General features: G+C 54.4%; 1 protein-coding gene across 1 annotated transcript; it reads left to right on the forward strand.

The window, feature by feature from the left end:
- Positions 1 to 196: 196 nt before the first annotated feature.
- LOC122385951 (extracellular sulfatase Sulf-1-like) lies at positions 197 to 16,730 on the forward strand. Its single transcript, XM_043374677.1, has 12 exons — positions 197 to 308; positions 1,332 to 2,309; positions 4,736 to 4,875; positions 5,428 to 5,522; positions 7,245 to 7,401; positions 9,555 to 10,706; positions 12,079 to 12,207; positions 12,905 to 13,077; positions 13,430 to 13,492; positions 13,663 to 13,755; positions 13,996 to 14,505; positions 14,782 to 16,730. Exons 2-12 carry the CDS (start codon positions 1,355 to 1,357, stop codon positions 14,834 to 14,836), a joined length of 3,522 nt encoding a protein of 1,173 aa, XP_043230612.1. The 5' UTR covers positions 197 to 308; positions 1,332 to 1,354; the 3' UTR covers positions 14,837 to 16,730.
- Positions 16,731 to 17,775: the final 1,045 nt, after the last annotated feature.

The following is a 17,775-nucleotide window of genomic DNA, read 5'->3' on the forward strand; positions in this document are numbered from 1 at the left end:
AAAAATAACACACTCTTTATAAATTAACATTATTAATTTTTCTATAAGATTAGTTAAAATAGTAACAAATTTGGATTAAAAATGGGTTAAAATTGATTAACAGAACATGTGACGTCATTTCTTAAAAAATTAAGGTTTGGTAAGTTTAGCTTTTTCAGTAACCTGGGACTTTCTCTCACGCCGCTTCTCATTTTGGATCCGGATCCCGTGTGGTGTGGGTGGTTGCCTCCGGTTGCCTCCACGGCCTCCGTAATCTGTGTCGATTCAATTTTTCATAGGCGACAGTAGTATTCTGTTGTCAGATTGAGGTAAGAATGTTGTTGAGGTGATGATTCATCTTTTTCGCCTATTGTCTGTTAGTGATGAGAACCGTACAAATCCCGTTCATTCTCTGGCTTTGTTTGTTTTGTTTTTTATATTGATAACATTAACATAAAATGTATAGATACGATTATGATTGATTCCATGCTATGGTACTGTGGCCTCTTCATTGCATCTTCGAAAGGCTACGAAAATGAAAGCCTTTCAAAATGCATGTGTCCGAAATACTGAGGAGTCTAATTGGCAATTGGCATTCATATTTGATATTTGCTCTAGGCACCCATAGTCCATATCTTTGTATTGGCTGATAAATTTGAATGGCAACTGGACTGTAGTCTCATGCTCAGTCTTATAACATTGTCTTGCTAAGGTGCCTATCCCTTGAACTGGATGCTCACGGAGTCTCAGCCTTTTTTAATAAGCCAACATTTTAGAGTATTTATTTTCTGACATTAATGTTCATGCTGCTGGAGGTTTTTCCCACTTGAAATTAATGAAATTAGAGTATTGTGCCATGATTTTTAAAGTGCTTTCAATATAATACCTTTCTTTCACACACTGCTCCTCTGCAACCTGCAGGTGGTGCTGGTGACTTATATTGGCTGCCCCTAATATCTTAGCAGCAGGTTCAGGTTAGCAGGTATGCCTCATATATATTGGCCTTATATCTGTCTCCCAGCACAATTTAATTGCATATGGGTGGGTGTTAAGGTGCCAACCAGAAGTCTGACAATACAGGGTAGGTTCTGAAACTTCTGACTGCTGTAACATAAAGAAACATGAATAAGCAAAAAAACAGGATATTGCCTAGAGTATCTAGCTTTGTATGCCATTCTGTGGCTAACAAAATAGGTCGCACCCTCTCAGACTAGCTAGCTCAGGGTCCCAGCTGGTTTTCCTTCAAAAGTAATGAACCTTTGGCAACTGATTGATGGTGAAGCTCCCAGTTCCATTCATTGTAATGTATTGCTCCTAAGCATGCACTGTTAATTTCTTGTTTGTTTCCCCAGTGGATGCTCAGTGGTCTGCTACCATGAGGCTGTTGCCGCGGCCTGCCTGGCTGCTGCTGTCTCTGCTGCTGGCCGTCCTGGTCCTGGGGTCGGCCGGACAGCGGCGGCGCCAGCGGTCCGACGTGACCCGCTCCCCGGGCCACTGGCTGGAGGACGGCTCGGCCGTCTCGGCCCACGCTCTGCGCGACACGCTGCAGGAGGTGCGCCAGCAGCTGCGCGCGCCGTACATTTCGCGCGCTCAGCGGCGCCACCTGAAGGCGCGCAAACGTCGTCTGCGCGAGGAGCTGCGCGTTCAGCGGGCCCAGCGGCGCCGAGATCGCCGAAAGCGGCGTCGGCAGCAGGCGCGGGGTCGGCTCCGGCCGGCGGTGACGGCGCCCGAGCCTCACTTTGACCCTGCCGAGCACCGCTCGGACGCCGGCCTCTCGGAGCCGGCGGCCCGCCCGCCGCCGGCGACTGCGTTGGACCCCTTCATCGACAGTGACGAGACGCCGACCGAGACGAGTGCCGTGGACGCCGTAGAGGATCGGCCGCCCACGGAGGGTGACGAGCGGCCACTGGACTTGTCGGAGGGTGACGAGACGTCACTGGACTTGTCGGAGGGTGATGAGCAGCTGTCGCTGGATGGGTCAGAGGGTGCTGAGGAAGACTCTCCATTGATTGACGGATCGGAGGATGACGAACTGGACTCTTTTGTGACGGACGGGTCAGAGGAGTTGGACGCCCCAGTGACGGACGTGTCGGAGGAGCTGGACACTCCAGTGGTGGACGTTTCGGAGGAGGAGGTGGCCGCCGGAGCGGACAGCGGCAGCTTTCTCAGCTCGCTCTGGGACTGGGTGGCGCAGCCGGACGACGCGCAGGGCAGTGTGGAGGAGCCCGAGCCGGAGCCGCAGGACGCCGGCTGGACGGTGCCGCCGCTGCCGGCCGGCAAGCGACCCAACATCGTCATCATCATGACGGACGACCTGGACGTCGAGCTGGGTGAGTGTTATCGCTTTATACCTTGGAGTGTATCTGGAGATATGGCGGGTGTCGAACCGCCACATCGCTACAACATTGCCAGATTGTGACGTCTTGGCTTGGAGGGAAAGGAGGGCACCGTAAAAACTGCTAAGATGTTAGGGACACTATCGTTTAAGGCTTTACTGCTTATGAATAGGAGGGCTTTTGAAGTCCAGGCACCAGATAGCCCATCTTTTATCTCATATCTGTGCTGTAGTATGTGTTACTCACTATAAATGGCTGTAGTGTTGTGATTAATGATACGGTAACGTTTGGCAATGCTGTAGTGTTGCGATTAGTGATACGGTAACGTTTGGCTGATCTGTCCATCTGCTGCCGAGATCACGGCACCAATCGGCTGCAGGCTCGAATAGCGAAAGGAATTCGCGAAAGACACCGAGACCTTTGCAGACTTCGTCTCCATGGTATACGTTGAGAATCATGATGCCCGTCTGTCCGGAGTTCGTCCCCTGTTTTGGCAACAGTCGTCTGCGGTGCTCAGTAGCTGTCCATAACGGTTGGCTGAACAGCCGAGTTTGGCCGACAGCCACCGTCTGCCGTGGCCCGTGTGCCAAGAAACTGCCGTCTCGCAGACCGGTGAAGGCCCCTCCGTCGTTTGCACCCGGGCCCTGCGTCAGTATTGCGGTCAGAATGGCCCTGCTCGATGGGGAGCTGTCTGCTCAGTGCTCAGCACTTGAGATCGATAGCTACCGAGTCCCGTACGTCAGGAAATTCTGCACGCCAATCATCATACGATAGCGTAGCTACTATCAGTTACCGGTGCTGGAGGCATTTCTGGCTAAACATAATCAGTATTCTTTTTGAGCTGCCCTAGACCCAGAACAGCTAGACATTTTGCTGATTGGTTCGATCCAGTTCGATTATAGACCTCTTAAAACCAGTCTACAGAGGAGCAGAGGCCATCGTTCCATATTTAATCTTGAGTTTCTTTCAAGCAAGGTTTAACCGCAAGGGGTTCAGTCAGTCTCATTGCAAAGTGATTCAGACATCTGTCAAGTATACCTACTTTTTCGATTTCTCGGGCTCGTATAGAGTATTCTTTTATTCATTTGCCTGGCTGGACGTCTGGCCAGTAGATGTTAGTGAATTATCTTTGCTAGCACTGCGAACAATTCCCAGCAAGTTTCAGTTCTGGACTGGAGTGTGGTTTTGGCTTTCCGTAACACTGGCATCTCCACTCTCCGTGAGCGTCGTGTGACGTCACGGTCGCTAAGTGACTGTCTCGGTCTCTGCATCGACCTGCTACCATGGCAACCATATGTCAGATGGCCCACTCTCAGCGTGGGTCACACTCCTATCGACGCCGAACCAGCCGACCCGTGCGGCGCCGGGCTCTCCTGACGAACGTGCAGCGCCTGCGGACAAAAATTCACCCCCCCCCCCTTCCCAGCTGAAACGCTGCACCGGGATTGCAATTTGATATGATGCGGCAAATTTTATACATTTCTACTTTAAATTCCATAAACCCAAGGGGTTGCCCCTGACATGTTCTAAAATTTATCGCAGGCCACTACTACACTTCAATTGTAAAAAGAAACTGTAATGTCATTTTTCGCTCGACATTTCGCCTTCCGACGGACAACATAAACTATAAACTACAGTAACTATGTCCTACTTTTTTGTGCTCAGATGCCATGTATCCTGTTAGGAACATCCGAATGGATGGAGGCCGTGCTACGTGTAGTGGTTTTTCAGTGCAACGGCTCGTTTTTGTGCGTGCTCGGCGAACCGCGCTGCGGCCTGAGGCAATGGGAGGGCGGCGAGCGCGACCGTCTATCGGCCGTCGCCGCCCCGGCCCACGCCGTTCGAGCCCACAAGGGCACGTCACGATGAGCGGGCGGGCCGTCCCCAGAGCGGCTCAGACGCTGCGGACCGCCCACAGAGCCGCTCCGGCGCCTCCGGAGCCTTCCGTCTGGCCCCGCCGATGGAGTCCGGAGCCGGGCGGACGGGGCTGCGGCCGGTCGCATCATTGGCGATAAACTAGCAATTCGCCATAACCGCCGCCGCGCCGTGTTGGCGGTAATTGAGTACGTCGCGACACGCCAGCCTCAGCTCCGGGTGTGCAGACTGCAGGCGTCTTCTCCCTTCCCCGCCAGGTCTGGCGAAAGAATCTTGGGCCTGGCCACGCCTTGCGTCGCGACATCAAAGCACATCGACTGGCCGGCTTGTGTCTACAATCTTGACATATTGATGTCGTTTTGTTGTGCAGCACGATAATGACATTACCTTGCGCGATTTGGCGAGGTTGTTTGCTTCGGAATTTTAGCATGCATGACTGAATCACAAGGTGATTTCAGCGCCCAACTGCCCAGAAGTTTTTGAGGCTGACCGAGCCCACACCCCCGCAGCTCAGTGACGTTCTGGGTATACACGTCTATCGGCAGGCTCTCTGAACTACATGCCGAAGCTGCGCCGGCTGCTGCAGGACGAGGGCGTCACGTTCCGACACGGCTACGTGAGCACGCCGCTCTGCTGCCCGTCTCGCAGCTCCTACCTGACCGGCATGTTCGTGCACAACCACCAGGTGAGCAGGGCGCCGGCGGCTCCTTCAAGGGCGACCGCCGAACGGGCGCCCCTCAGTGGGGGACGTTACGCTGATCACCGTGATTGCTGCTCCGGGAACTGCTTTATGGGCGTCACTTATGTTTACTTGGAAGTATTCAGTCATGCATATAAACATTCGGAATGCTATATTTCGACAACCTTTTGTGTGCATACAATGCTGAGGGAAATTGTGCGCTTAAAGGTAGCTCATCAGAGTTTTATAGTTTTCTGTCGGTATGTTTAGAGTCGTTATAATAATATATAATAATAATATTAATAATAATAATAATAACAATAATAATATACCATCATAATATTCGTTATAATAGCTTACTCTTAGGCGGGGTAGTATACATACTACTTCACGTAAAGTTGCATCATTCACTTCGAATAGGAAATGTGGTGATTGGGTTTTAGCAGAGTTGCGTCACCCATTGGCGGTTCTATGTGCACAGTGCCCACATTGCCGTATCTAGTGACCTGCCCTCGGTAGCTACGCCTGTTACTGACCCCTCTCCCCGGCACCGGCCAGGTATACACCAACCGGGACAACTGCAGCAGCGCGCTGTGGCAGCAGTCACACGAGCGGCGCTCGTACGCCGCCTACCTACAGAGCGCCGGCTACAGGTCAGTAAATAGTACCCCAGTTACGCCCGCGCCGGGTATAGGTCAGTACCGCGGTCCCCGGGCCGGCTACAGGTCAGTACTCAGTCCCCGGGCCGGCTACAGGTCAGTACCGCAGCCACGGGTAGATCGGACCCTCCCCCCCCCCCCCTCCGTCCACGGCGGCGGATGACTCGGCTCTGAAACCAACAACATGAAACGCGCCCGGAGCGCGGTGAAACCGCCGTGTGTACCGCGCCGTCCCGGAATGTGGCTGTGTGATCTCAGCGGCTCGCCCTGACCGTAAACACGGCCCGCTGATCAGACAGGATCAGACGCACGTCACGGCGCCCCCGACCAACCGCTCCGGTCGGACACGTGCGGCTCAGACACGACCCGTACCCAGCGCCCCCGAGACGGGCCAGGCGGCACGCGTTTCCAGTCGCCGTCTTCCTAAACCTGGTCAGTTAAACCCTGCAGCGGCGTTCAAGAGCATTCTGCTTATGATGCTTGGCTAGTTTGCGACTGGAAAACCACAAACTGCCGTCGTAAAATTCCAAATTGTCCTTGTTTTTGCGAAGCATATGATCCTGCCTAAGCCCGAGGACAGTCAGTGTTTAGTATTCAGCACGCCCATAATCCTGTGGTTCAGACGTTACCGCATGTGCCCGCCGACTTTGACTTGTCGAGCTCCGGCCGACTGGCTGGCTGGCTGTCGGCGGACCGTTTGACCGATGGCGGGGTTTTCCGCGCCGCCGCGCCGGCTCGCAGGGAACGGGTGAGGGTCGGTCCGCGAGCGAAGGCCGAGTGTGCCGGACCGTGTTTGTCCGCACACGCCGGCACTGTATGTCCGTGTTCGCCGCCGGCTCGGCACGCGTTTATCTCGCGGAGGCTGTCACTTGCGCAACAGCAGCGCGTGGGTGACGGGTCCGGTCGTTCCCAGAGAGCGGCCCAGTTGTCCTGTCGCCGTACAGTGAAGTCACGAGTCACTACACGATGCCGACGGTCGGGCGCCCGGGTCACTGAGTACGTCTGGGTCACTGACCTACCCTGTCAGCCGAGCCCGGTCGATCTGACCCGGCCCCTGCCGGCTGTCGGACCGACGGCCGCCGGGCCCGGCGTGGGAGTTAAGTGGTAGCCCGCCTCCGCCCTGCTGCAGCCGCCGCCCGTGAAGGGGCCGCCCCGCAGCACCGCCGGCTCAGGCCGTTATTCTGTCTGATGACCATTTTGATGACGTCCGGTGACGTGAGCCCCATTTGTCTGGTGTTGCTGAGCTGCGGGAGCCCCCACCCCTCCCACGCCTACAGCGAGGGTCAGCGGGGGCAGCACTCGGCCCTCCCCGCCCCTCCTCCCCCGTCGGTATTTGGCAGTGTCTTTTGTGGCTACCTGACATAGCGAGCGGACTCCTTCTGCCGTCAGGTATATGTAGGGTGCGCTTGCTACATATATTGGTGTTCTTAGACGGAACAGTAGCTTCGAGAAATGACTGGGCGTTGCTCGGTTCTGTGTTTTTGTTTATTAATTTTTTTGTCTTTGTCTTTTTTATTCACTTGTTATGTTATATAATTTATAGTTTTCTCTTAAACCTAAACTTTGTGTTGCTTTTTTACATAGTGGTCATAAAAACAAGAACAACAAAAACGAAACAAACAAAAACCAATCGAACAAGGGAGCTGATGGGAGCTGCGTGTGCGGCTTCAGCTGAGCTCCACTCATCAGGTAACCGCCGGTCGCCCGTTCCCACAGGACCGGCCACTTTGGTAAATATATGAACCGGTACGACGGCGAGCACATCCCGGCCGGCTGGCACCACTGGTCGTCACTCATCTTCAACAGCAAGTACTACAACTACTCGATGAACGTCAACGGCCGGCGGCGCGAGCACGGCTGGCGGTATCCGGAGGTGGGTCCCACTCGGCGGCCACTGCCGTCTGTCTGTCTGTCTGTCTGTCTGTGTCTGTGTCTGTGTCTGTGTCTGTGTCTGTCCCGTCCCGTCCCGTCCCGTCCCGTCCCGTCCCGTCCCGTCCCGTCCCGTCCCGTCTGCCTGTCTTTCTTTATTTCTTTATTTCTCTCTCCGTCCGTCTGTCTGGGTGCCTGTCTCTATTTGCCTGTGTGTCTGACTGACTGTGTGAAAGGCGGTGCAGCCGGTGTACGGTGGCGGTATCGCAGGTCGCTGGGTTCACCTGACGTCACCGCGTGTGGGAGGGATCGGAGCCCCGTGCCGGTAGACAGTCAGCCGTCTCCAAACCTCAGACTCCCCCCCCCCCCCCCCCCACTCCTGCGCCCCGCCGCGCCGAGTCACGTCTAGCATACGTCTACCAGCTATAGCACTGAGCTTCTCACGCCTTTCGAAGGGGGATCTCGGCACCGGGAGCTAGCGCTTTCCTGCAAATGTTCTGCGAAGTTCAAATGCCGTTGTCGGATTTGCCACACACTAAGATTTGCCACACACGAGAACATTGGCACACTAAGGCTGTCATATAGCAAATGCGTTTTTTAATAATGTAGCTTATACGTAGATACGTAGGTACATAGATGTATACGTAGATGTGAATAATTTTACGCAGAAGTTGCGATTTTGCAGCACGTGGTGTGTCGTAACTCATAACGCGTTGTGCTACCACGCCATACTGATGGGCGCATCTATAGTCCTGTGGGTGTACTGAGCACGCAGCTGTGATTTCTCAGTGGTGTGCGGAGGTTAGTAGGTCAGTCCTGTCCGGCACCGAGAGGTGGACTATTTATATACGGCGCCGGTCCAAACCGCCAAACAGCTCCGTGCTCGTCCCGGCGGGCGGCTGACATCGATCGGCAGCGCTGCAACCGCCGGGCAGAGCTCGACCTTGGTCCGGAGCGGCGGCGAGGGTTCACGCAGCTGAGCGGCTCTCATCGTAAACACTCCACTGTTATCGGGCTTCGTCTCGGGGACTATTGGAAAACTACCGTGCACCGATGATCGCTGCAGTTCGGGTGCTCCGATGCGCAAATCATTACAAGGGAAATTACACAAAAAGATTCAGGTGGGTTTAAAATTTGTCCCACAAGTATGTCCTCCTGGGCCGAGAAAGGAGGGCTGTGGTTAATGTCCTCGCTGTGACAGCTTCGGTAGCCGACCGCACGGGCTGGCTGCCGAGCCGGAGCCATCGGATCGAAGAACAAGCCGCCAGCCTAAGCGATTAGTCGCGACACGATTGTTCAATTTGGAGCAGCGCAGCGAATTAAGTCGCCATTTAGCCGTCTCTTCGGAAAGTCAACGCTGAATAGCCGGGTAAGGAACAGCCGAACGGGAGAAGGCAGCGGCTGAGTCGGCCGCTCGCGGTACCCCCACCCCGCCTCCGGTGCGTGACAACAGCCAGGAGGCGGGTTCAGTGGACGGTGGCCTCGCTTGGTGAGTAGAGGATGGCGGGTCGCGGATCGCCTTAATCCCGCCGCCAGTTACCGCAGGCTGCGGGATACGGCGGAGGCCGCTGTCTGCCGCGCAGTCCAGCCGGCTGCGTGAGTCGACCCGAGACAGCCGAAGGCCGCGCTTCAAACCACCAGCGGGTTTGAACGGCCTTTGAGCGGCCGCACAGACCGAGACGAGCATGCCTGTGGCGCGGTTCTTTGTGTGGTTAGCCGCTCCTCTGTGATCTGGGGCCAGCTAGGAACGGCGCTTTGTGTGGTCGAACCCGAGACCCACCCGTTCGGTTCGTATTGTAAGCTGAGTCACCCATTCGTCATGCCTTGTGTGTTGGTGAGCTCAAGATTACTTTACTAACTACTCGGTTGTTGACTAGAAGGGACTGACTGACCCGTCCAAGGACAGGGACTGGCCCTTCTTGCGTGAATCTGTCGTTCGCCTCATCTGTTTGTTCGTTCGCACTGTTGCGTCTGATGAAAGTCGGTTGCGTCAGTGCAGTGACATGTTTTACCAGAATGTTACGACAGTTGGTTTCGTCAATGTCTGTTACCAGAACATTGTGACGGCTGCCTGCGTCGATACGTCATCTTTCCATCCCCCTGCCGCGGCTATAGCCCAGCCGTGAGGGTCCCTGACCGAGTGTACCGACGTTTCAGGACTACCTACCGTCGGTGATCGTGAACGAGTCGCTGTCGTTTTTCGAGTCGTCTCGTCGGGAGCACGCCGACAGCCCGGTGCTGATGGTGGTCAGTTTCCCGGGGCCGCACGGGCCAGAGGACGCGGCGCCCCAGTACACCGAGCTCTTCATGAACGCCACCGACCACCACACGCCCGCGTACGACTTCGCGCCGAGCGAGGACAAGCAGTGGTTCCTGCGGCACGTGGACAAGATGGACGAGGTAGAGCGCACCTTCACCGACCTGCTGATGACCAAGCGGCTGCAGACGCTGCAGAGCGTCGACGATGGCATCGAGGAGGTGTACCAGCGACTGTCGGCCGCCGGCGAGCTGGACAGTACCTACATCATCTTCACCTCGGACCACGGCTACCACCTGGGACAGTTCGGCCTGCCCAAGGGCAAGTCGTACCCGTTCGAATTCGACATCCGCGTGCCGTTTGTGGTGCGCGGGCCGGGCGTGCGCGCCGGCAGCCGCTCGCGGGACGCGGTGCTCAACGTGGACCTGGCGCCGACGCTGCTGGAGCTGGCCGGCCTGGGGCGGCCGCCGCAGATGGACGGCCGATCGTTCGTGCCGCTGCTGCGCGCCACCGACCGGGACGAGGGCGTCGCGCCGCCGCCCTGGCCCGACACGTTCATTGTGGAGGGCGCCGGCCGGCGGCCCGAGCAGCGCGTCAGCCGGCGGCTGCAGCAGGGCGCTGTGCGCACCGACGACAAGCACGTGCTGTACGTGTCGGCGCTGCAGCGGCTGCAGGAGGTGTGCCTGCTGCCCGAGTACCGCTCACCGTGCCGCCCGCACCAGCGCTGGGCGTGCTACCACGACGGCCGGCGCTGGCGGCTGCAAAAGTGTCGCCGCCGACACCGGGCGCCGATCATGTGTCCGTGTCGCGGCGGTGTGGTGCAGCGCACGCGACGTATCCGCGCCAGAGAGCGCCAGGACCAGCTGCGCTTCCTGCAGGAGCACGTGGGCGGCAGCGTGCCACCGCTGCGCTTCGTCAAGGGTCTGCGCCAGCGGCGGTCGGCCGGCGCCGCCTCCGACAGCCAGCTGGTCAAACAGTTTGTGGTGGAGCAGGATGTCAGTCATGTGGATGACGACATCCGCCGGATCGGCTACGAGCTGCACATTCTGCAGGTGAGCGGCGGCGGACGGGGTCGAATGACGCCACGGGGTGGGCTGTACGGAGGCAGTTGGGTAGTGCAATCCGTACTTTTAGTTGTTAAAACTTTCAATATCGCCCTAAGCAACTGTAGATGTCTCCCTTTCCCTGCTCCTATGTTTGATATGACAACCATCGAAGAGAGCCAAGGGACTTTTGCTGGCTCTTGATTGCAATAAATCGGTTTCTTTTACTAGCTCATGATCAACGCCTTTATCTTTATTGCATGGATTCGCTCGGAATCAGGCTCACCATTATTCTTGAGGGAGGTTGGGCGCGGATAACACATCAGATCCGTTTAAGCCTTATCGAACCTGAATCACCAGTTATTGCTTATGACCTGTCTGATACGTCTTGGTAGATGATGCAAGTGCTCAATGATATGGGTTTACTGATACGGAGCGGGGACTTCTCGGTAGTTCTTTGTCCATGCTACTGGGAGGCTCGGAGGTGAATTTATGTGACGTTTATAAGGAGCGAAGGGTGGGATTAGATTAGCAATATGCTAGGCTGTGCGGTGTGTACGTGCCTGTAGGGTACTCCCGGTACTCCCGCGCAGCGAGGATAGAGTTCGTCCTACTCTGTGATTCACTCCTATTTTTTTTAACCATTTTGTTTGCCGTTTGGCTTCCGATGATGAACAGTGTTACAGCTCAAGCATAGGCTTAAAGCGACCATCCCACCTTAACATTAGATTTGAGTTGAAATAGCCCAAATGTCCTGGGTCCCTGGCTTGCACTTCCCGATTTGAGCACTCACAACATCAAGAAATGCCTTAAATCGAAAATATCTAATTTCAAAGTTGCAGCACTTTGGATTCAGAGGGGCTAATGCATTTGAATGCCCCTTCTGAATGTGTGACGTCAGCGCAGCAGATCTAACGATTTTAAATCTTTTACTAAAACGTTTGGTAGCACGCGGTGGTAGATGCTGCTTTGCGCGCAACAAGTGCCGCACTTTCAACTGCCAAACCATGGATGAAGGAGAACCTTCATCGGTTGAAGGTTCTTTCATCCATGGCCAAACTATTGCTTCCAAATAAAGTCGCTAGGAACAGCGGATATCCCAAAAAGTAAACAAAACTAAAATTCAATATCTTGAAAACCGGTGAATATTTTTCGGTGAAATTTGGTAAATATTCGTTTTCGCTCTTTCTGAACAGAGCGACATCACTTTCATGCCAATTCATTAACTTTTATGAAGGTGGGAGGTCCCTTTAAGCTATCCGGTGCCCTCCAGCCCTAAGTAAATGTCGCGAAAATGATCGAGCGATATGACAAGAGCTATGCACCGGGTTTGACCCGACTGGCCGGTGTGGTGACGCGCTCTATCCCGTTCTCCCGTCAGTCTCACGTGGGCTCGGTGGGCCGCTGCGCCGTGGACAACACCACGTGCATTACCCCGGACCGGTACTCGCGCCGGCTGCTCGTCAACGACCAGATCCGGCGGCTCAAGCAGCTCCTCAAACAGCTCAAGGTCAGTGCGCGGCCGGCCCTAACCGCAGCAGCAGTCCAGTTCTAGCTGTCTGTAAACATGTATAGAATGCAATTAAATTTAAAAATAAATGATAAAAAGGAAATAAGTCAACCACTTCATCATTCAATTCAGAATTCAAAATAGATAATCATTTGAACAAAAGGCACAAATAAAAGATCGCGGGGCGATTGGCATAGGCTCACTGACCCGATGCGGTGACTCAGTGTTTCCGCTCGGACCGATCCGTCTGTCTGTAAGTGGACCGGTCGATCGAAGAGGTTCCGCGCGGAGACGCGGTCTGACTCAGTCCCCCCCCCCACCTCACTCCCCCTGACCAAAGTCCGTCTGGTGATGGGTGAACCCCGGTCCCTATTGATCGTTGACGTGGCTTTGTTTGTTGGGCTTCGCGGAAAAACGGCATGCCGCCCAGCTGAACGCTGAGTGCCAGCTAACTGTCTGGCGAGGCTGCCTTGCCAGACGGACAGACCTCACAGATTCTACTGATCTATCGTACGGATCCACGTTGTAGACGAGTGTGAATCTGTCCGACCGGGAACTTTGTCATTGTAAGCGGTGTTGCGCTAGACGGGGTCCCACGGGGCTGATTTCTGAAAATGGGGACCACAGTTGAGCTGCTGCATATCCTGTCTACACCCACTGTTCTCTGACCTTGCCTGCCCCGATGACCGGTCGACAGGGCATCCGTCGCCATCTGATGGCGCCGTACGGCTCGGACGGCAGTGAGACGTTCGAGCCCGGCGACTTTGTCGACTACGCCGACGGGGAGGAGGATGGCGACCTGCTGGGGGCCGAGGACTCGCGGCCCGCGCCACGGCACCCGGCCGCCGGCCGGCACAACGCCCACAAAACGTAAGCTCTACGAGCGACGCGCGGACACTGGATGGCAGATCGACGTGCCCTCATTGCCGTTGGGTTTAGTTTACTGACAAGCCTTTACTGCCATATTTGGTTTCAGTATACAGATGTACACTTCCTGCTCTCCAGTTTACGTCTTGCTGTGTCGCGGCTGCCGCGTTTTGTTTCACGTTCGCAGCTCGTACAACCCCGGGCCATTTCAGTGCTCGGAAACCCTTGGGAGACCTTTTGTACGGTTATGCGCTATGGTTCACTGGGCTGAAGCCGTACTTTCTGTTACGCAGCGTGCTCTACCCTGTCTGCTGTTTTTGTCTGACCTGCTGGCTGCTGGTCTCCAATTTATCAGGGTGGCGGAGGACGATGCCAGCTCAGACGTGGCCTTCTGTCCGTGCCGGCCTCTTGACGATCGGTAAGTAGTGATCGCTAGCCGGCAAAAGATCTAAAAATATTTTCAGCCATGTCTTTCCCCTGCATTCCGCATACATCGTCATCACGTATTGTCTGGATTTTCAACGCTGATGCATGTATCCTGTTATTTTCGGTCTGCCATTAACATATGCGCGTCGCGTCTCTGTACAGAGCGGAGCGCCAGTGGGTCCGGGAGTACACGAAGCAGACTCGTCGGGTGGAGAAGGCTCAGAAGCGCAGGGAGAGACGCAAACAGAAACGCAGGTATGTCGAGGGTTGTCCGCGGCTGGGGCTATGACTTGATGAGACTAATGTTATTTCATGTTCCACTAAATCCCCTTGCCACCCAATGACAATATTACACAATCATAGAAAGGCTTGCATTGAGACGCGTACCTAGCGCATCATTTGCCGTTGTTGACGGCTTGGTGTTTTGCGGCTGGCCGGCACCCCTTGATGTATCATCGTCGTGATTGTCACCTCCATTTTTGCTTCCGCCGTCAGGAAGCAACGCAAGAAGGAGCGGCTGGCCAGTCAGAACTGCAACTTCGAGGGCCTCAACTGTTTCGTGCACGACAATGACCACTGGAAGACGCCGCCGCTGTGGACGCACGGTCCGGTCTGCATCTGTCTGGGCTCCTCCAACGGCACGTTCGACTGTCTGCGCAGCGTCGGCGGCGGCAGCGACGACAACTGGCTCTACTGCCGCTTTGTGACCGGCTTCCTGAGCTTCTACGACCTGACAGTGGACCCGTACCAGCTGCACAACCTGGCGCCCGCCATGGACGCCGACCGACTGCGGCGGCTCGACGCGCGGCTGGCGCGCATGCAGACGTGCCGCGGCCCGGACCAGTGCCGGCCGCTGCCGGGCGCCGCGCCCGCCACCGCGCCGCCGCCGCCGGCCCTGCAGCCCACGGCCCTGCCCGTGGTACAGGAGGCCCCCCGGGAGCGGCGGCCCGGGCTGGACAGGACGGGGCTGAGCCGGCACGTCCGACGACGACGACAGCGCGCCAGGTCAGTGACTGTCCCAGTACCCCTCACGGATGTAGGCAACCTTTATCTATAACTAATGCGTGATTGCAAGCTTTTTAAGCTGCTCCTTATTGATGACCGACTGAGAAATGTTCTGCGTGAAGTGTATTGTGGCCATCGTTTTGTTTGGACCTTCCAGTTACCTACCAACAGAACTGAGTAAGTAACTATTTTTTGCTCACTTCAGGATGTGTCGGAAAATACACTGGTGTACCGTATGTGAAGTGTTCCGTCTCTGACTGCCGTCCTTACTGGCAGGGCGCGCCGTATGGAGTGGCTGCAGTACCGGCGGCGAGTATCGCGGCAGGGCTAGTCGGCGCGCACCGCGCAGTACCGGCCGGCCGGACGCCGTACCTGTTGACCGACGAGGGACTCGGCACGGTGCGCGACCGAGCCGGGCCGGCCCCGAGCGGCTGCCACCAGGGAGCGACACGGCGCTTCCTAGATCAGGTGTTATCCGCTTTCTTCCGCGGGGCACGCACAGGCACCAGAGCCGTGTGGAATCTCAGCTGTGGACAGACGGCATAGACCGGCGCTTTGCGAGGACCGAGGTGACGCGGCTCCGTTTATTTATATCACATATTGTTACCGAGCCATGCAATGCTTTTCAGCTGTTAGTATTAGTTTATCTCTTACGGTGAGACTGATCCACTTAAGGTTACATTAGCCGTTATGATCGTATTTACAGGGACGGCTGCCGGTGGTAACTGGCTGTTTTACTGCTCTGTAGGTCAGTTTACGTGGCCTCTCGCCTGGTAGAAGGACACTTGCAGGGTTCACATCCGACTCGGCCACACAGCTGGCTTGAATCTCTCCTAGTTATCCATTGAGCTGTGCTTGTTCGGCGGTGTTGCGAGGCCATAGCGAAGAGACCATTAATCACTCTAAAATTCTAATCATGGTCACTGTGCGTGGAATGGGAATTATAAGTGAACATTCAGTCGCTTCGATCAATTCGTATCTATCGTCCCGGAGTTGCGAAGCGAACGAAATTTCTTAACTTCATCATTTCATGGTATTACAAACCTCGTTCAAAATGTGGTGCCATCATTTTCTTAGTCATATCGGCTGAAAGTGCGAATTCACGCATCGCCATGACGCGTTCGGGCTGTTTTGTAGCCGCCATACCACCGACGCCTGGGGAGGGCGCGGCCTCCTCGGCAGCCGCGCCGCCCGCGCTGCCGGCGCGAGTCCGTGCTCGGTGTGCGGGCGGCGTGCTGCACGTGCAAAACGGCCGGCCTGCCGCCGGGCCGCCCAGCTCAGCTGTGATGTGTGCAATCGGTGCTTTCGAGCCGTAGAAGGGCCGACGTTGATCGTTTCGCTGGTGTGTGTCCGCGCGCGAGCGTAATAACTCAGCTGTAGTGACGATGCGAACCAAATGTCTTCTCACGTGAGGCTGCGAGACTAGATGTTTTAGCGCATCTGATAAGCCTGTAGCGGGTTGTGAATTGACCTTTGTTTGCTTTCGTAGTTTGTGCTTTATGTGCGTGTGATTAATGGTCTGTGTCCGGTGCATGTGTACCTCATTTCCCCGCATTCCTTTGTACAATCATTATATTTCAGGTTTCTTAATAGTTTGTAGTAAGGATAGAGAGGGCGCCCACATTGTTGATTTATTGTCTTTTAACATTGAGCTCATGCAGTCGCTCGATTATTACTCAATACTTTGGAAATTCTAAAATTTGACTTTAAATACCTATGTCTTCCATTATCCACAATCTTTGGCTCGTCTGCGCTTATTTGTTGAACATCTCTCGCTTTGGGGTAATTTTTGGTCGGGCTGCGCACGATGACTTGGCCATTCAAAAAGGCGAGTATCGGTGGTCATTTATGGCTGAACTGTTTAAAAGTGCAATGGCCAAATCAGTTTCGAGCGACTGTTCAGCAGATGTGGGTTATTTGACTGTGTATTGTATCCTTATTAACAGGGATGCTAATAACTTGATTTTACTAGCGTGTGAGGTGTAAAAGTGTATACCTATGCATTGCACGAACGCACCAGAAAGATAGCTGTCTTCTGTCCTTTCAAGTTTCAGTGCTGCCCGTTCATGACAGTACAATGCAAAGAGCCCGCGGCCACGGGCCACCGGGCTGGTAATTCATTTGTGACAGGGATCGCGCGCTTGCATGTCGTGGTCTCTGGGCATCGTCGGATGTTATCGAGTACTGCATTGTATTACAGCACAGCAAATATATCTGTGAACGTCTTTGACTGTTCTTTGGTACTAACGTACTGCGATAAGAGGAGCTAGTTTATGAATGGACGATTGGGCTTCAATCAACGGAGCCTGTACCAAATCGATTGTTCTTGTCCATCGGCACTGCGTTTGCGATATGCCTGCCGCCTCAAGGTTATAATTTCTGCTTAGAACAGCCGAAAATCCGAATAAAGGAAAACATTTTTCGGTTCATGATGGATTAGCTCGTGGCTGTTACTGGGTTCAAAGCAGCTTGTCCAATAGCCAATACCATCCGGCAAGTTTAGGCATTTCGTGTACCTTTACGTCATTATCTGTGTAAGCACGAAGATCAAACGTCTATTGTGACACGGATGGAGTTGTGGTTTGTTTAGATTAAGCACCACATCCAGTGGACCAAGGTGCTAACCGGAACTCTCACGCTGTTCCAAGCGGCCAGGCAGCGGCGATGCCACGTGCATCGCCCGGGAATCGAACCCGGATGGACACGCATGGAGTGGCATGGAGCATTTTTCCCTTCTTGTCCAGTTGAATGGAATATGCCCATATGAAGATCAGCGGAATTATCAGCTGGCTGAGCCGGTGTTGTCCAAGTCTATACGCAAAATGAGGCTCCTCTTCGTGCATGTATTGAATAAAAGAAAAACACTGTAAAGACAGTCATTGCGCAGCAAAGACAAACTCAAAAGACATTTCCCGCATGTTTCCCGCGATTGAAACGTTTCAGTTCAGTCCAGGCCCATGTCACTCCACTTTTGATGACATCATAAGGGGGCCTCAGGACAATTAATGGCGCGGTGCGCCACAATCGCTCCCAAGCTACTTACCAACAGCTGCCATTTTTGAAAATACTTTTTTGAAATAAAGTTTCAAGTAATGAAAATATTGTAATAAAGTTGTAGCTTAAATCTATACCATATCTAAAAACTAACTGAAAAATGATTTATTCATAGTAAAAATATAAGCTCGATGCGTTTTTACGTTGCTTTCCTGCTGTTGCAGAGGGTTTTTAAATCGTCTATATCTTAAAAACCAGCCATTTCTTAGCATATTG

Source organism: Amphibalanus amphitrite, unplaced genomic scaffold, assembly GCF_019059575.1.
Source record: "Amphibalanus amphitrite isolate SeventyFive unplaced genomic scaffold, NRLGWU_Aamphi_draft 000235F_arrow, whole genome shotgun sequence".
NCBI lineage: Eukaryota > Metazoa > Arthropoda > Thecostraca > Balanomorpha > Balanidae > Amphibalanus > Amphibalanus amphitrite.